This window comes from Vulpes vulpes, chromosome 12 (assembly GCF_048418805.1).
Source record: "Vulpes vulpes isolate BD-2025 chromosome 12, VulVul3, whole genome shotgun sequence".
Taxonomy (NCBI): domain Eukaryota; kingdom Metazoa; phylum Chordata; class Mammalia; order Carnivora; family Canidae; genus Vulpes; species Vulpes vulpes.
This window is the reverse complement of record NC_132791.1, coordinates 10,094,697-10,114,213: the sequence shown is the minus strand read 5'-3', so window position 1 is coordinate 10,114,213 and position 19,517 is coordinate 10,094,697. Positions and strand designations below refer to the sequence as shown.

General features: G+C 47.3%; 1 protein-coding gene across 21 annotated transcripts in view; it reads right to left on the bottom strand.

Annotated features, from left to right (window-relative positions):
- EPB41L4B (erythrocyte membrane protein band 4.1 like 4B) overlaps positions 1–19,517 on the bottom strand; it is a 130,381-nt gene that overhangs the window by 63,355 nt on the left and 47,509 nt on the right. For all 21 annotated transcript variants that reach the window (XM_072727744.1, XM_072727755.1, XM_072727753.1 and 18 more), the window contains exons 3-13: positions 19,437–19,479; positions 18,490–18,568; positions 16,471–16,515; positions 14,584–14,636; positions 8,877–8,997; positions 7,697–7,784; positions 7,445–7,533; positions 7,075–7,144; positions 6,808–6,977; positions 4,395–4,504; positions 2,639–2,669 (exon numbers count right to left, since the gene is read on the bottom strand). In XM_072727744.1, the coding sequence (XP_072583845.1) occupies positions 2,639–2,669; positions 4,395–4,504; positions 6,808–6,977; positions 7,075–7,144; positions 7,445–7,533; positions 7,697–7,784; positions 8,877–8,997; positions 14,584–14,636; positions 16,471–16,515; positions 18,490–18,568; positions 19,437–19,479 (899 nt within the window). The remainder of the gene's footprint in view (positions 1–2,638; positions 2,670–4,394; positions 4,505–6,807; positions 6,978–7,074; positions 7,145–7,444; positions 7,534–7,696; positions 7,785–8,876; positions 8,998–14,583; positions 14,637–16,470; positions 16,516–18,489; positions 18,569–19,436; positions 19,480–19,517) is intronic.

Below are 19,517 nucleotides of genomic sequence, written 5' to 3'. Positions count from 1 at the left end.
AAAGCCAAACTGGCTTCTTGAGGGTCTGAGAAAAGGTTCTAGGCTCCTTGTGCGTGACCCTATCTTGGACTCTGAAGTGTAACTACTCTGGTCAAAAAAAAAAAAAAAAAAGAAAGAAAAGAAAAAGAAAAAGAAAAGAAAAACCAACCCCACCCAAACAAACATGGGCAGAGAAGGCTGCCTTTACGGGTAAAACACAATGTGTTTCACACACAAGGCTGGCATCTGCCAGGGCAAACCACAAACACAGCACAATCGCTGGGCTACGCTGCCAGGGCGGTGTGCTTGAAATCAAGGTTTATTGCTTCTCCAACAATGAGAGAAACATTTCACTGTTATGAGTCTAGCTTGGGGTCTAAATGGCTCCGTGTTCCAGTCTTCAGAGAGGGCCAGTGCAGAGCACCCGGCTCTGGGCCAGATTCACCTCCAGCTGGATTTCATCAGGAAGGGTAAGTGTTCAGCAAGGTGCTATTTTTCTGGTATCACCTCTGCAGCCCGGAGCACAATTTCATCCCTGGCTCCCATAGCAATCCTACTCACCCCGGGATCCCACAGGCTGTGAAGAGCAATTGAACAGCTGCGAACACTGGTTATTAGCTCATTTGTTCCTAAAGGGTATATTTACGGGTTTTTTTTTTTCCAGTGGACATTTTTTGTGTGTGCGTTTTGGTTCCTAATAATATATAATCTCCACTAGATGCTAAAAGGAAAATATAATTTTATTAGGGGTAAACAAACAAAACAATCACTTCCTTAGAAAGCAAAGGGAAGAAATGATCTAATTCACAAGCCCTTGAGAAATAAAAGCAAGACACGCTGACAGGTGGAAAGAGGTGTGACTTACTTTTGGCAAGCTACCTGCCATGGGGATCCTAGAGACAGGCATGCCTGTGGGAAGGAACTCTGAGACCTCCCCCCTGCCTCAGGAAGGGGGGGTGTGATGCACGGCAGCTCCACAGGACTCCGGGGCCCTTTCTTTGGGTGCTGAGAAGTGAACCCAGACTCAAGAGTCAGCTGCTTGCCCCCCCAACAGAACGGCACTGCAGGTGAAACTTGGAATCAGAGGCATAAGGCCGAGTTTCCAGCTGGGTGACACAGGGGCTGGTTGCGTTCTCTAGCACCCCGGGCCCTGGCTGGTGTCTCGGGGGGAGTGGGGACAGACGAACAGGCAGGCACCAGCCTCTTCCTCCCCGCTTGGCTCCACTCAGAGCAGCTCTACTTTTGTCTGTGCTAGACACTGGGCTTCCCGCTCAGGTTTCTTTCTAAGGGGTGAAGATCAGAGGCTAAAAAAGTTTAGACAAACACTGATCTAGCCCAACCTCCTTGCTTTCAGTGAGAAAAAGGAGGCCCAGAAGGAAGGCGGAAGGCCCCAGAGCTGCATGAAACAAGGCTGGGGCAAGGCGGGCGGCCTCCTGGTCCCTTGGCCTGCATCTTATCACCAACCAGGGCATCGGCTCCTCACTCCCCCGCATGCCGGGCCCTGCCAACCGTCCAGAATACACGCACAGTCAAGCTGTGCTCATCTCTCAGATCCCCCCCAGCGGCCTGAGACCTGTGCCTGGGAAGACCCAGGGACTAACTACACAGGGATCCCAGTGGCTGCAGCGTGGACACCAGGGCCCAAACAGTTACAGCCTGTGATTCCCTAGAGCACGACAGCTGTCCATCTAAGTCAAAACTCATGCATGCAAACAGTTGTTTCAGAGAGAGAAAAAGAGGTACATGCAAGGTGGGGTGGTGGTTCCTACCTGGGCCACACACTAGAATCACCTAGGAGCTTTAGAAAACCAGATGCCTGGGTCCCTCTCCCCAAGACTGATGCAAATGGCCTGGGGCGTGGCCTGGCTGAGGCCGGTAACTCCAAGGCTCACCAGGAGATTCCACTGTACAGCAAAGATCAAGAACGCCTGTGCTGGGGAAGGGGTGGGGCGTCGGCAAACTTCACCCCGTGGGCCAGGCCTGGCCCACCTGCATTCGTGGGGTAAGTTTTATTGGATCACAGCTGTGTTCTTTGACTTACATACTGTCTATGGCTGCTTTTGTGTGCCAGCGACAGAGCTGAGCAGTCATGAAAGACACAGCATAGTCTACAAAGTCCAAAGTATTTACTCTTTGGCACTTTACAGGAAAAGTCTGTTCACACCTGTGGAGGTTCAGCCTTGTGACGTGTTCTTTTGTCTGCACAAAATTCAATAAAGGTGTTTAGTAAAGGTCTTCTATGTTGTAGGACTATAAAGCCTGCACATCACCGAGCGGATCCGGCATTTGTCCTTGTGGGGCTTTTGCTCAAGAGCATGGCCCTTCTTTCCCATAACAGCCTGCAATGCCATCAGCTCAGCGCGCCATACACATTCCTCTCACCCTTATCACCCACCGTTGTAATGAACAATGCACAAAGCTATGCAAACAAAGCGGCGGTGTTTTTAAAAAAAAAAGAAAAAAAAAAAACCTCTCTTGGAACATTCTATTGTGTACTTATACCAGGAGAATGGTATAGCCAGGCAGCAGCAGAAAAAGGGGAGAAAAATCATCAGGTGACTCACTCTGTGGTTTAATTGTATTAAGGAAAAAGTCAACATTGCGAATAAAGATAATAATTAGAGAGAAGAGCCGTACCCCAGAGTCTGGGGACACTTACCAGAACTGAGCCGCTATCACCGGGTTGCTTGCTTTAAAGGAAAAACAGAAAGTATGCCATCTTAGAGAGCTGTATCACCGTGTACCACGCGATGACAATGAGCAGGGTGGCGATTGCTGTGATCCCAGAGGGGTCCTCACCCCAGGACACAGAATCTTCACCCTCGCTACTTCTTTCTGGAGGTAACGTCTCCCTTCCCCTGCGCCAAGCCCGCCCGATTCCCGCAGTGAACGCTGAGCATGCTCCCAGGGCCGGGGGCTCTCCGAAGATCAGGGACGATTCTTGCTGTCAAGGAGCTCCCAGTCCTGACACAGAGCCAGAGAGGTGCGTAAAATCAGAGACGGCATAAGGGGATGATGCAGGCTGAAATATGAGCCTGATGGCACTGGGGAGCTCGAGACAGACACTTCGGGCTGGAGCAGGGCTGTGTCTGTGGAGGGGACCATGGACAGAGCTAGAGATTCTTCATCTAGACTCCATTTCGTTTCTTAAAGGACATAGCATGAAAAAATCATTAAAAGCTTCACTGAGATGTCAGAACTCTGGTTGGAGAAAATGCCAGTAAAACAGAAGAGGAAAAGAGGACAGAGGCTGGGAAGGAAAGTAGAGGAGAATCAGAGAACCCGTAGTCTGGAAGAGCTCCAAAGCCACCCATGGGGTCAAGGGTCATGTCAGAGGCACCTCCTCCCTCTGCAGCGGCTACACCAAGGGGTCCTTCCCTCTGTGCCTGCACACTCCAGGGCCTGGGAGCTCAGCACAGTCTTGAGATGGCTCTATCTTTGGACAACACCATCGTAAAGGAAGTTCTTCTTTATCTGGAGTGTTTCTGGACAACACTAACCCAATGGACCACAGCAGGCCTGAGGCTTGAAAGGGAGGCAACGCAGCCCTTCCTCTCCCTGCACCGTGTCAGTTGTGACTCCCAGTTCCTACAACCAATCACCTTCATCTACCATCACCTGTCTCTGGCCATGCCCTTAGTCCTCTCACCCTCTGGTCTTTCTTGAAGGTGAGGCCACATCTCCTAGCCTCTAGCCATTTCCCTCCATCAGAGCAGCTAAGAATGACTTTAGAGAGCTTCTGGCTGCCATGCTATTGCACCATTTGTTCAAAAAGGCAGGAAACAGTGGGGGAACACAAGGTTAAAGATTCTAGAAGGGGTAAAAGTATAGGTGCAGGTCCCACAAAGGCCTGCTAAGTCCTGAGTTATACAAGGAAACCTATGGAATGGTCAGTATGAGTAAGTGATATGGAGAGGCAGGGAGGGGCAGACTAAATTCAAGGGCAGGGTGTGTTTGGATGGACCACAGGACCTGAATCCTGTGTTCTTACGTGGACAGAATTCTGGCTAGCATGAGACTAATGTCCCCATTTGAAATTGTACAATGGAGGAGAGAAGAGACTGTTTTCCCCTCTAAGACACAACATCATCTTCCATGGACAAGAAACATGGTAACCTACAATATTCCTAAGGTCCCAGGTCCCAACAGAAGCAAAGAGGCACAAGAAAAGAAATATGAAAAAGAGGGAAAAGAAAAAGAACAGATCCAACAGGAAAAACCAAAGACAGTGGACAGCAAAAGTGGCCTTACTCCCCTCCAAAGAATCTCTCCCATTGGGGTTTCGTCAAAAGTTTTGGAAATGAGACCAGGACAGCAGAAGGTTCCTTTAAGAACTGCTTTACCAAGCTCCTTGGGGCTTAATTAACCAACTAAACCTTAATGTAAAATCCCAGGTAGAAGGAACACCACACCACCTTTGAATGTCGAGTGTCTCCGGGATGGATAGCGTTTACTAGGCTTCCGCTCAAAGGTGCTGGTTCTTCGTAACCTGGCGCCATGCGTGGCCTGATACTCTGTCCGCCCGCTGGAAAGTAAATATTTTATTGCATGTTACCAACATCCAGAGTGCCAGCACATTATACACACTTGGAAGTGCGCTTCTGTTTTCAAGAGCTCCAATGTAAATGTCAACTTATCGTGAACTCGCTGGTGAAGAGAAACACTAAATTTAGCCCTGCATTTGGAAACAAATGCACCTTTGCCAAATCCAAGATGTATTCTAGGGGCAGATATTTCCACCAAAAGACAAAGCCTGCGATTTAAGTCCCAGCCACTTGGCTGCACAAACCGAGCAAGTCCAAGTACTCGGAACATCTGACAAGGGAACAATGATTCACAAACAAAATAACCTTTCGTAACACACATTATGTAGACATTTAACTCTTTTAAAATGCTATTATCAATGACCACTTGACTAAGCCTTGGCCTTCCTTACTATGCCAACGGAAACATTACTTCTTTCACCAAGACTTGCTGGGTTTCAACCATTGGGTGGCCCCGCTGCAGCTTCCAGGAGGTGCGCTGTTTTTATCGGATCGCTGCTTTATTCCAGCCACTCTTGGCGGATGATTTAACACACAGAAGGGGCCACTTGCCACCTGCTCTAAGTGCCTCCAAGGGGCGTCCTTGTCTTCAACCTCCCCTTCCTTCTACTTCTCCTCAAGGAGTGGAAGGGAGCCTGGTCTGGGCCAAATCCTGGGGGAGATTCCTCCCAGGATGGAAAAGCCTATCTTGGCAACCATCCCAATAGCCATTTCTTTGCATAGTAGATAAATCTGAAATGATAAATGCACACCCTGTGGCATATTCAATAGAGTTCAAGGACATGCCATTTGTGGAGAGAGGTTATGAAATCAGGTGAGGTTTTAGAGCTTATAATAGCGATTCTCAGATCCAAAAACAAGCCTCAAAAATCACCCTGGAAAAAAAAAAAAAACACCCTGGGAGGGCATTTAAAATGCACGTCCCCAGGCCTTACTCATGAACGCACATGTGTGCACCCATAGATTCTGATTACAAGGGTCTTGGATGAGGTCATAAGTCTTCATTTTTTTAATAACCGCCCAGGGAGTTTTTATGTATTTTGAAAGACACAGTCTTATAAACCATAAGTAAAAGTATGTGAAAAATTAAATTCTCCATGTTTTCAGGGTCTTTTTGAATTGAAGTATTTATTGAGCCTACCCTGGGTCACTTGCACACACATGGACATCTGCTCTCCTTCTCAACCATCAACCACATTTCTTGACATTGGTGCACGAAAGGCAATAGAGTAGTGATTAAAATACAAGACCCAGACTATCTGGGGTTGAATCTCAGCTCTACCACTTGCTGGCCATGACTCTGGGAAGATTATGCAATTCTTCAGCCCTAGATTCCTTATCTGTAAAATGGGGATAACCAGAGGACCAATTGCATCAAGACTGCTGCAAGGATTACACACTGGTTCATGAAAAACTCTAGCACAATTTGTGTTCTATGCTCTGGCCCACTATGGTGGCCACCTACCTCACATGCACTGAGCATTTATTGGGACAGAGGAATGACATTTTAAAAGATTTTTATTTATTTACTTTTTTGAGAGAGACCAAGCGAGTATATGCAGGCAGGCAGAGGGAGAGGGAGAAGCAGACTCCCCACTGAGCAGAAAGCTCAACGTTGGGCTCTGGATCCAGAGATCATGACCTGAGCCAAAAGCAGATGCTTACCCGACTGAACCACCCAGGTGCCCCTGGAGGAACTAAATTTTAAAATTTATTTAATATTAATTAATCTTAAAAAAAAATATTAATTAATCTTGGTGCAGCCGGAGTGGCTGGGTCAGTTGAGCATCTGTCTCTTGATTTCAGCTCAGGTTGTGAGATTGAGCCCCGCGATGGGTTCCAGAGCCAGCAAGGATTCTACTTCGTGGCTCTCTCCCTCTGCCCCTCCCCAAATCTCTCTCTCTCTCTTACACACACACACACACACACACACTCTCTCTCTCTCTCTCTCTCTCTCAAATAAACTTAAAATTTTTTTTATTTAATATTCATCTTAATGGCCACACGTGGCTACTAATGTCTACTGCTTAAGATGGCATAGTTTCAGCTAAATGTCAGCTATTAACAATTTTGTTATTAGCCCCATTTTATCAATGAGGACACGAGGCTAAAAGAGCTTCGGTGATTCAACCAAAGGGCAGATCCTAAGAAAGCAGCAGGGATGGGAAGTCCGAACCAAGCCTCTGGACACAGATCTGCTCATCTCTCCATTCACAAGAAACATCCCTGTTGCCCTCCTCCGAAACGTGGTATCCACGTTGTAAAGAGCAGTGCCAGTGCCCACCTGAATCTGAAGCGAGACCCCAGGCGGATAAAGTCTGATCTGTTGGATTTGCTATTTCCCGGCGTCCGCAGTCGGAAGAAGGCGTGATGTTCAACCGCACATTTCCAGAGGTGCTTGCAGGTTCTGGCGCTGTCCAGCCGGAATACAAATGTGTGCTCCTGCTCCCGCCCCTTACAGGTGAAGCACAAGGTTCTCGATTCAGTGCGTGTCGGGAACCTCGCGGAAGGCTCATTTGCAGCAAGGAGGAAATCCAGGAGCAAGGCTTACCTGATCATCGTCCTCCACCACCACCAGTGTCAATTTGCTCTTTTTAAAATCCATTTTGGTAATTTTAGGCCTGGGCAGAGAGAAAACATTTTAAAAGTACAATCTGCAAGGAATGCTATCTACACAAACAGCAGTTTCCTTTCTACTTTTTAAGCTTAGATTTGCTAAAGAAATCATTCATTCATTCAAGTGTGATTATCCAGAGGTTTCATTGCCACTGCCAAACACCCGCAAATATAATAAGAAGAGCATGGTGTGTTTTTTAAAGCAAATCGGGGTGTTGCAAATATCCCTCAAGAATCATCCATCACATAGAATTCCACCACAAAATAGGAAAAGACATTTTTAATATTAGACAAAACTAAATTACCAAAAGAATAAGCCTATTTTGTTAGCTCCTTCAAAGATTAATATGCCTGTCGGGGTCAGTCCAAGAGAATATTCACAGCCATCTCTTCCCTACAAATAAACGAAGTGACAATCGGTAGAGGGTTCTAACAGGTCGTCACAGAGCAGAATGCAAAACAGTTTCCTCACCGCGTTACTTTGTTTGCACATTTTTTACACATGGCTCGGGCACAGCGAAACCCAAGGACCCCCGTCAAACGCACACAGTTCTTACCCTGACAACGTGCATGTCTACCCCATACATTTCCAGCCACTTCGCTTTATTCAGATAGGACAGTTCCGCCTGGGCAGGGCTCTTTCCCCTTTGAAAAACCAATGGAAATACATGTAAACTGCAGCTCGTACACCCACGGGTTTCTGAAGGGCACAGCCACACTAAAGGGACACCCTCTGTAGCCATTAAGAGAATGAGGGACACGCATTTGTACTAACAGGAAAAGACCTCCATGGACAGACTGTTACTAGACTAGAGAGATGACAGCCCTGCTTATGATGGGAACACGGAAGGCCACAATTTTTGTGCGTGGACGTGGGCATGGACATGCCAAGTGGAAGGACCGGGAAGCCGCCCCCCCGGGGCTGTAACAGTACTGCCCACGGAGAGGACGGTGGGTGCATGTGCATGGGGTGGGGGTGGGGGGTGCAGTGCCACGGCCATATATTTCAACATGGTCCGAGCATGGGCTAATGTCACTTTCCAGGTTCAAAGAAGTCATCGCACCCCTTAGGTGGGCTGAGGGACGAGAGGAAACGAGGCTAAGCCCTCTGAGTCTGAGACTGACTCGGAGCGCAGGGTTTGGGCAGGTGGGCTGGGAGGGCAGAAGGGCAGCACCGGTAATCCAGGCATGGAACGGTCGCCCTAGGGGGACCCTGGGTGGCAGGGGGCCAGGCAGGTGGGTGGAGAAGGCCAGACAGAAACGACAAGGCTGGATTTAGCTGCGGTGACCACACGTCCTGAAAGGTAATGCCATGCTCCACGTGGTCTCCGAGTGTACCTGTTCGGGACAACGGGGCCTCTCTAAAGGGTTCATTCTAGAAGATTTGGGCTGTGGACACAGAGCCGGGGGTGTAGGAATGTACCAAGGCAGAGCCTCCTTGCTCTCTCTGGGAGGCCAGGAGAGTGGCGGCCCCACAGTCACGGGCCCATCAGGACCGGGCTCTGGATTTCAGGGGGCGACGGGGGCCTGGTCCGGGCCTGACTGTGCATCTCAGTATCTCAGGAGAGACGGGGGGGTCGCGTGGGCCTTTGGAACAACAGGCCAGGAGTGCAGAGCTGGAGCTGCAGCCTCACAGGCTTCACCCGGAGCGATTCTCCTGGCACATCAGAGTCCGACACACGCTTACACAGCACAAAATAAACATTATCAGAATGCTAGAGGGTAGCATCGAGGTACCTGCACTCTTTCCATCTCTGGAAGATATCAAATTCCATCGCTTCTGTCTGATTTGGAATGAACCGAAACTCAGACACAAGCTCTGGCGTGTGTTCTGGAAGCTCGCACTCCCCCAGCTCCGCTGCGAGGGTCATAAAAGGGAGAAAAACGGGGAGACGTTGAATACCTTCCTTCGGTGACTGCTGCAACCAGGTCCAGAGGCAGCTGGCACGATCATAAAGCGCAGGTGCCCCCGCGGGGGGAGCGCCCTTCCCACCTGGTGCCCACAGCACATTCAGAATCCCCAAGAATCCTCCTCACGCCCGCCCCACTCAGCAAAACACCGCTCTCTCAGTGATGACAGTCTTGCTCTCAGACTGTTTCTCCCACCCGAGGAGGCCCAGGTTGTATTTCCCCTGTAAAGTGGTAGAGCCCAGATCTGCAATAAAAGGCAACTGCAGAGTATGAGGGCCTGCTCAGAAACAGCCATTTAACCCAGCTCTCACTGAGGGTCCCCCAACCCCCCCCTCAGCAGCACCCCCCAGCCTGCTCCCCAGCCTGCTCCCCAGCCTGCTCCCCAGCCTGCCCTGCTCCAGAGGCCCAATCCTGGATTCAGTACCGGTAGAGTCTGGGGGAAAATACTCAGGAGGGATAGAGAGGGAGGGAGGAGGGGAGGAGGGTGGGGGGCAGGGAGGAGGGAGGGGGTGACATGGCTGCAGGAGCAACTGCAGCAAGTCAGCCAGAACCAGGAGGAAGCCAGGAGTGCAAAGAAGAGCAGCCACAACAGCAGCCCCAGCAAAAACCCCAAAGTGCACAGCACCCTAGTGGCTCTGGCCAAGTTACCCCACAGTATGAAGGGCCAGAGGACACAGGGGGTCCCATGCTTCCAAGACACAAATGAGAAAATTCACTCTCCCCACCCCGGACCCCACCCCTGCAGCTCAGGGAGCAGACCCCTGGATGAAAGGGAATCCTTAAGAGGTTTCTCTAACACCCTGCTGCACAAAAGGTGGTCCAGCATCAGCATCACCAGGGACTTTGCTCATAATGCACAATCATCAGACCTACTGAAGCAGAACCTGCCCTTTCACCAGATGCTCAGGTGACTGTGCACAGGTTACTGTGAAAAGCATGGATCAAAAAAAAAAAAAAAAAAAAAAAAAAAAGAAAAGCATGGATCTGCAGTACTGGCTTTTGAACTGGCGTGTGCATCATGGTCACCCCGAGGGCTCGCTAAAACGCACACTGTTGAAGCCCATCCCCCAAGATTCTGATTCCACTGGTCTGGAATAAGGCCTGAGAATGTCTTTCTTTTTTTTTTTTTTTTAAGATTTTACTTATTTATTCATGAGGTACACACACAGAGAGAGGCAGAGACATAGGCAGAGGGAGAAGCAGGCTCCCTGTGGAGAGCCTAATGCAGAACTTGACCCCAGGACCCCCCGGGATCACAGTGGAAGGCAGCTGCTCGACCATGGACCATCGACCATCCATCGAGCCACACAGGCATCCTGAGAATTTGCACTTCTAACAAGTTCCCAGGTAAGGCTGATGCAGCTGACCTGGGAATACACCTTGAGAATCACTGCTTAACACAACAAATCCCACCAACTGATGAGTCAGCAGCCGTCTGAACCCCTCCAGCAACCAGCAACTAAGTACCCAGCAGCCTTTCCAATGCCAGAGCTCACCCTCCTGGAGGGACTCTGGTGCGCTTGCAGAAGTGAGCTCAGAGGGGCCATGGGGGGTGGGGGGCGCTGTAAGAGACACTGCTTGCCATGGAGTATGTGGGGGATGCTGGTAAATGCTTCCTCACCTGATGGAAGCCCTTCATTTGCAACTCTGAAGCATCTGAGGCAGAGGGCACCCTAAAATCACCAGGGTGGTCGGGGTCGGGGGGTGTGTGTGTGTGCAGCTACTTGTACCTCCGGCAAAGTCACAAATGAAGATTCTGCTCTGGAAATATTCACCCAGCCAAGGGAAGGGCTGGGCTGCTAGGGCCACCACTGCCCTCTAACCAAGCACTCACCCTGAAATTGGGGAGCTGGTGGGGCTAGAGGGACAGTCTGGGAGGAGATCTCCCTCCTGTGAACCACCCTTCTCCTGTACCCATGGGCCAAAGTGGGGCAACAGAGCCCTGGGTTTAGTGGTGTCTCGGCGACACCGAGATGATTAGTGGAATCATCGAGCACAGGGGGAGAAACTAGACGATGATAAGGTTTTCCTGAGACCAGGCAAGGGAGCCAGTGTCCCTTCTCACCATCACTGGACCAGAACAGGCCTGAGTGATGCCCGGTACATAGATTCTGAGACAGCACACCTGCCTCCCAAAAATCTGCCTGCAAAATGACCCTCCACCATCTGTGAACTCTGTCTGCAGCCAGGGTCCTGGCTGTGGAGGGTGCCGAGGGTGGTGGAAACGGCTCGGACGCAGGAGTGCTGGAATCCCCCTCTACCATACGCTATCTGTAGGATCTGGGCAAGTCACTTAACAGCTCTCCATCCATCTCTGATGCCCAGTCAGTAAAATGGGAACTGCTGCAAGGATGGAAGATCATGGGCACCCAGCAAACGACTGTCCCATTCTCCCCCTCCCCTTTCTTTCTGCCTGGATTAACTTTCAAATCTACCATAAAAGAGCACAGCCTTCGCTCAGGGCCACTGCATCACAACTCTGGAGGGGTACCACTAACTCAAGGACAACCACAGCCAAGACACGTCTTCAAGGCCCAAGCAAGGGAGGAAACACAGCCCACATTTTATTTGAACCCAGACCTGCTCCAGCGATCTCGATGGTCTGATGAAGCTGGCTTCGCTGTGGTTGCACTGGAAAGGCTGTGGCGCTTCCCAATGGGATGTGGGGGAAAAGAGGCCATGGAGGGAAAACGTAACAAGAACTTCCCAACTTGAGTGTCTAAGCCTTCAGCCTTTTCATTTGTACTTGACACAATGACTGCATCTTAAATTACACTCTGTTGTAGCTTCAACTCAAGTGGGTCACTTCCAGGAGAAAGGCTCACAGACAGCTGATCTCATTCACGTCTGCCTCGGCTCTGGGGCACAGCAAATGGTCCTACCAGAGCCGGGCTTTGGGAGTGTAGTGATGCCTTCAGCACACGGCAGGAAGTGAGGGAGCGCGGAGGGGGGTGAGGGGAGATGGTAATACACGCACCTCCAGCTCTAATGGTTCAGGACCTGTGGGCTGATTGCCTTCATCCTGTTAACTACACCCTGACATCTATCGCCGGGGCCACCAACTCTAATGGTATATACCTCCTGGAGACTCAGAAACTCCAGAGTGGATGCCACTTGGCCAGCTGGGGAAATCTGTCCCTGGCCAAAATGGAGAGCAGATTTCCATGTTCTCTAAGCCATTATAGATCCTTACAGCACTTACCATAAGGACTGTTGTGTCATGAAAATGTGGACGTGAAGCACTTAGCATTGTATCTGGCACAGACATTTACAGATGACCATATTGTCACCTCTACCACCTGTGCTCTCAGACCTCATGGGCAGGCTCCTCCTTCAACTAAAGTCTATGTTTTTATTTTTCTTTTTTTTTTAATTTTTATTTATTTTATTACAGTCACAGAGAGAGAGAGAGAGAGAGAGAGAGAGAGGCAGAGACATAGGCAGAGGGAGAGAAGCAGGCTCCATGCACCGGGAGCCCGACGTGGGACTCGATCCCGGGTCTCCAGGATCGCGCCCTGGGCCAAAGGCAGGCGCCAAACCGCTGCGCCACCCAGGGATCCCAAGTCTATGTTTTTAAAAAAGATTTTATATATTTATTTATTCATGAGAGACACACACACACAGAGAGGCAGAGACACAGGCAGAGGGAGAAGCAGGCTCCCTGTGGGGAGCCCGATGCAGGACTCTATCCTGGGAACCCGGGATCATGACCTGAGCCAAAGGCAGATGCTCAACTGCTGAGCCACCCAGGCGTCCCCAACCAAAGTCTTTGAAGGGCCTCTCCAACTTCATTTGATTCATTCTATACTTAACTGAGCACCTACTACATGCGAGCCCCCATTAGAGAACAAGAATTAAAAAGTGACTGAGGAATAGAAATGTCAGGTAAGGGGACTATCCTCCAGTCATTAAAAATCATCTTTATGGGATCCCTGGGTGGCGCAGCGGTTTGGCGCCTGTCTTTGGCCCAGGGCGCGATCCTGGAGACCTGGGATCGAATCCCACATCGGGCTCCCGGTGCATGGAGCCTGCTTCTCCCTCTGCCTGTGTCTCTGCCTCTCTCTCTCTCTCTGTGACTATCATAAATAAAAAAAAAAAAATTAAAAAAAAATCATCTTTATGACAAAATACATGTACTAAAAATACCAAGTAGAAAATCATAAAAAATTGTATATAACTGATCAGAATTACATTTTAAAAACTGTACCCAACTCACAGAAACTCTTGATTGTCTATGGATGGCAGGATGATGGGTTCCTTCCTTCCTTCTACTTGTCTACTGTGCGGCTGTCCTGATATTCTATAATAAATGTGTACTGATTTTATGATTTGAAGACTTAGATCCACTTTTAAAAATTGGCAAATACAAAAACTGGAAGCCAAATCTTAATGTGATGTTCAAAATTAATTAGTAATTATGAATGAATACATCATAATTCATTATCCCATAGAAGCCGATGAACATGCTGGTAAACAAATCTACAACATATGTCTCTCTGATGTGCTGATAAAATTCCTTATGTGCAGTTACATGTTAGTATCCTCTTAATTAATGCTGGAGACTCTAGCAAGTGTTTCTTGTGCATTTTAAACTAAAATCCACCAGTGCATAATATGGAAGAGTCAAGTCAAGGTTGACGCTCATGCAGGCAAATCACCATCTAACTCCCACCTGCAAGCAGAGGACTCCCTGTTAATGCTCTGGCTTGACCTCTCTGGTGTGCAAACTCAAGAAGCCAGATGTGCAAACTCAAGAAGCTACTGAAGGTCTCACTGGCATCTGTCAGCCAAGAGGCCCTACACAGGTATCTCCTCCATTGGAGCCAACTCTCCTAACCATTCACTGTTCCCATCACACACCACTGGAATCCATCTATGACCTTCCCTGACTCCCCTTCTCAATACTGATCTAATGACCAGGTCCTTCTCTTGTACCACCAATGTTGGTTTTCTGGGGATGTGTGTGTGTGGGTGTGTACCCCTCTGCCCCAGTCAATTTCCTTTTATTACAGCAAAACCTTCTCACCGCACCCCTCACCCTGGTCTTGCTCCAGTCCCTTCTCCCCATCAGAGCCAGTGTGACCTTTCCAAATGCACACCTCCCCAGGCCTGCCTTCCTCTTAAGAGCCCTCAAAGGCCTACTGCTGACCAGCATGAAGGTCATGCTCTTTAAACAAGGTTCAAGGTTGTCCACTTATCCAGGTTTCCGAACTTCCACCCTCCAACACCACTCCATTGCTGGTACCTCTCTATACTTTTCTACTTTGTGTCTTGATTCCTTTGTTCATTTTCATCCCCCCGAAGGGCCTTCGCCTTCCAAGCCTCCTGCAGGTCTTCCTGGGGGGAACTACACTGTACCCTGTATGTGTTTTTGCCATGTCCTCACGGGACCATTAGCAACTTGAGAGATGGAGACCGTACTGTATTCATTTATACCCCCAAAGAGGAGAACTGAGCCTGGTACACAGGATAATCAAGTGTTGAAACAAGAGCATAACATGAAAATGCTAATTACCACTAAAGAATAATGTACCTTGTAGACAGAGAGCAGCTAATTCCACAGCCGTTTCATAGGGGCATTTCAATCTTGAAAAAAAGAGAGGAAATTAATTCTGTATATGAACTTTAATACTCATAAACCATACAAAATATCATTAAAGTCATTTTTCGAAAGGTAGTGATATTTAGATAATGATTTTTCCCAGTGGCTTCTATTTTTGCCGTCCACATTAAAAAATGCAAACAAGCTGACTTCCACTACCTATTTCCCAAAGTCAGGCTCACCATCTAGCAAAACAACCCAACCAGGTATAGTTTCTATCCACCCTGTGGGCAATTTCACTGAATTTGGCAAGAATGGGGAGGTTTGGGAAATAGACTGAAAAGCCTTCCCTTTGCCTTGTGATTTTGGAACTTACTTGATACAGTACATGCGCCTTTTCAAGCTGCCTTAAATCTTTCTTGAAACCAGGTCATAGTGTTAAAAATAAACAGACAGACACAATATCTAACACTGCCAGGACAGCTGGATACACTCAAGCGTTCTAATAAGTATAACGGAGGCAGAGCCACAGAGGTGTATTACAAACCTCAAATCACTGATCTCATTCACACTTAGAATTACAAATTGAGTTAGAAAAATAATAATGACATACATTGGTATAGCACTTCATAGTTTCCAAAGCCTTTCACATGTACTACTGAGTGTGCTCAATGCGTGGAGTTCATACACCTCTAAGACGGGTGTGGCCAGGGCTCCCCCATCCATCCCCCAATTTAGAGACGAGGAACTGAGTGTTCAGGTGTCTTGCTCAAGGTCATCCAGAGGGAAGGAGACCAGAACACCATTCCGCTTTGAAGTACAGTAAATGAGGCTGAAGCGCACATAAACTGCAAAGTACTGTACAAATGCAAGATGTCGCCATTAATATTTTTCCAAACTGAAGACAGTTACTAGAGTTAAGAGGCCTTCAGGATGAGGAGCACAGTATGCAGAGAGAGAGAGAGAGAGAGAGAGAGATAAAAATACACACACACTCATAATACACACACCAAAGATTTGTATTGCGTAGCTGAATAAGGCAAATGTATACACTGTACAATCTACTTGTTCTATGGTATATGCTGCACTAGGGTTTCTAATAGCACGTTGTTCTGTGCAGGGTCTGCAAAATCGGAAATCACTTTTCAGATTTCCTTCTGCTTATATTCAAAATCAAGATGTGCTCTTGTCAACATCAGGGATCGCTTTTTAGATTCAGTATAGTCTTCGTTTTCCATGGAATAGAAAATGGTCAATGTGTATGTGGAAAAGTGACACAACTATAAAAGCTATGACCGCTGAAATTTCACATCTTTAAAATAAATACTGCAGGCGAGACCAACCACATCAGTGCCAATGCTTCTTGTGCTCAGCAATCATTGTCGCCAGAGGCCTAGTATTGAAAAATCATTTTTTAAGAGGGGAAAAGGAAATGAGATGAGATGTCTAAACCCTCTATCAGAATCAGAACATAACCTCTTTCGTTGCTTAAATGCAGATGGTGATGAATGAGACTTCTGACTACCCAAATGCTTGTAAGTGTATACATACTAATAACGTATCTTGCTCGCAAATACGACAAAAGCCATTATGAATGGGGCAGTGATGTGATTAAGGAGAGAATTATTCCCAAATACACATCACTTAAGATATTAATGCTCTTGGAAATGCTTCAAGCCATATAGTAATCATTTAAAAATAAAATGATGATGACAGTGATACAAGTATTAGACTCACTTTACAATGCCTGGTGTACTTTTTTTGAATTTTGAAAAGGGAACAAGGGTAGAAGAGTTAAAACAACAACAACAACAACAGTGATTTAGAAATATACTATGATCTATCCTGGGTTAAGAGTTAGAACAAAAACATACTTACTTTCCTGAAAGAATGTCATGCCTGAGTTGTAAAACAAACAGGTACCTGACGAACATACACAAAAGTCAACAGAGGGTACTCTTTCCCAGCCGCTCCCAATCCCCAACTTCCCATCACAGATCCCGTCCCGCACATAGCCCAGAATTCTGCATTGTAAAAAGGAGTCCAAATCAAATGAGAACTTTGGAGGAAGCATCTCCTCCTGAGTCTCCAGGAAGGCATCCCAGAACCTAGCTTAGGCAGGTGAGCGCAGGTATAGAATTTGCAAGATACTTGGAAGATGGAACATGAGACACTGCACAGTCCAATGACGGCCTCTGCAGCACAGCTGGTGCTTGAGAAGGGAGCTCACACACGGGCATGCGGTGCGTCCAGTCAAACGGACAGGGCGAGGCCACTGGGCTTGGCCCTCAGCCAGTCCCACCAGCAGATTCCGGGAAGGGTGCAGCTGCTTGTATCAGAACGTTTCCAGCTAACTGTACTTAGCAACTGCTTGAGGCTTTTTTCCTGATGCAGGTTAACTGCAGACTCTGTCTTTTAAAAACAAACACGTGTACGCATGCATGCGCACGCACACGCACAGCCCGCCACCAAAAAAAAGTCCAGAACTGGGCTGCAGCGGGTTGTGGGGTAATGAGAAATGGGGAGAGGAAAGCAGCAAATAGCACAAGTGGTGTTCACTTAAGTAAAAAAAAGAAAAAAGATTAAGTGTCTTGGCTTAACTGTTTTTTTTTTTTTTTTAACCAGGAGGATGTGGGCATCAGAACCACTTATAGTGCTTTGTAAAAGCCAAAGCTACCCACGCTCTGCTCCATACCTAGGGAATCAGCCTTACATGCAAGAGTGGCCCCCAGGAATCTGATTTGTTCAAAAGCTTCCTAGGTGTTTCTGATTCACACAACCTGGTTAAGAATCACTGGCTTTGATGATGGCTAGAAGCAGCATGTTTCATAAGGGACTCGGAGGTGGAACTCTAGAATAATTGTTTAAACTTTGTAAACAATGCAGACAGTCACTCTCTGTCGGGATGGATATAGGAGAATGTGTGTGACCCAGAAATCAAAGGATGGGGGAGCTGAAGGCTCTAGTACATTCCAGAATGTTCCTGCTTCCGACAGCTGCTTAGCCACCGAGCTGAGTACTCACATCAGAGAGAACACAAGTGCTGATATGGCCAGAACCTCCAATTTCTACAGGAAAACCTAACTACCCAAGGTCAGTGGACCTCTTCAGCGCAGAGAATGGTGATAAGCAGTCTTTAAAGTGTTCCTTAGGTGCTCATCTCCAGGCTACTGGTCACCACCACGGGCTGACATGTCACCACTACTGTCTATCAGGTAAATGACAAGGAGGTTCTAGGGAAGCAAAAAGCAGCGGAAGGCTGGGTAGAGAAGCTCACTGACAGAAGGGCAGCCGGAGGGAAATTCCATAGTTAAAATGTTTTTAAAGTCTCTTTTGCTTCAACACTGTTTCTGAAGTCTAAGAGACAGGCATAGGCGGGCACACTTCAAAAGAAATCCAGTGGGGCTGCAAGACAACATGAAGGGACTCCAACAACTTTGATATGGTAGCAATCAAGGGAACACAGTGCAGCCCCTTAAAAAAAATATTAAGATGGCAATTTGGGACTAAGAAACGCTCTTCCAATACCTGCCTTCCCTTCTTGTACCTCGACAAAAATGAAGTGCCATAGAACAACTAACCAACTGACCCACAGCCCAGTGAGATAGAAATGTGGCGAGAAAATAAATCTTTTAATTGCGATTCACTAAGAAAAAGGTCAGATGGAGCAAATCTTTTAATTGCGATTCACTAAGAAAAAGGTCAGATGGAGCAAAGGGTAGATTTCCAACAGAATACAGAGATAAGCACAGGCAAAGTACTAATAACTCTTGCTCAGAATATAAAGTCGGCACATGGAAGAGGATGCCGCCCCACAACTCAGAGGACCCATGAGTTATAAGGTAAGTGCTCCCGGGGGCACGGGGTGGGGGGATCTTGTTCCACATTTTGACCTACCTTGTAAACTCTTCGCGAAGGTTGTTCGGTTCTGAAGAATAATATTTAACTCGAAAGTGCAAAGCATAAGCAGGTCCGACTAAACATATGGAGATGGAAGGATGAAGAGGTTTTTTTTTTCCCCCAGTTTTGAAGATCACAGAATGGACAAAAGGAAAAAAAAAATGTGTTAAATCTAGTCACACATTCACTGTTACACTGGGGAGGGCACGATGGGGCTTCTAAAGCTAGTGAGTCCTTTTCAATCCTTGAGTTTGGAAAACTAAAATGTGCTTTCATGTTGACGAAGATGCAGTAGCGAGTAACTCATTCTGGAATAAAAACTCTAACCGTCTACTTGAATTACTAAGAGCTGACATTTTACTTTCACCCAATTGCCAAGATATTCCAAACAGATACTAACTTTTTACAAAATACGAAGTGGGCTAAAGTAAAGTGACGCATAAACAGCAAGTGTTCTGTAATCTAAAAATACAGTAAGGACACCGTAAAGTGTTATATATGTTTTGAAATTACCCACGCATGCACAACCTTGAAGAAATGTGCTTACCACACCTGTAAAATCCGAGAGCTGGACCAGATTGTCAGAACTCCTGCTTTCCCGTTCTCTGAGTCTACTGTTCTAACTCATTAGCAAATGAATGTAATAGGTGTAAAATCATGCTTCTGAATAGCATATTAATCAGTTCTCACTGGCAAGGGTGCCTGATTTCAAATGAGAGCGTAGTCTGTTTTTTTTAATACCCACCCAAAAACTCTTATCCGTATTTTAAACTCTCACATTTGGCCAGCCTGAAGAAATGAAAAATCATCCACTTAAAACTGAATCTATTTTAAAGCCCTCTCAAGTCCTGAGGATAACATAATACCTCAAAACCCTGGCAAAGGAGTTTTTTTAATTCTCTGATAAAAGAAATAAGTGAGTAAGCTAAATTCTGCTTACTTACTTTTCATCTGCTTTTTTATGGGTTTGGAATGATCCAGCCAGTGCTGAAAGAAAAGAAAGAAAAAGTTTCTTTAGGTATAGT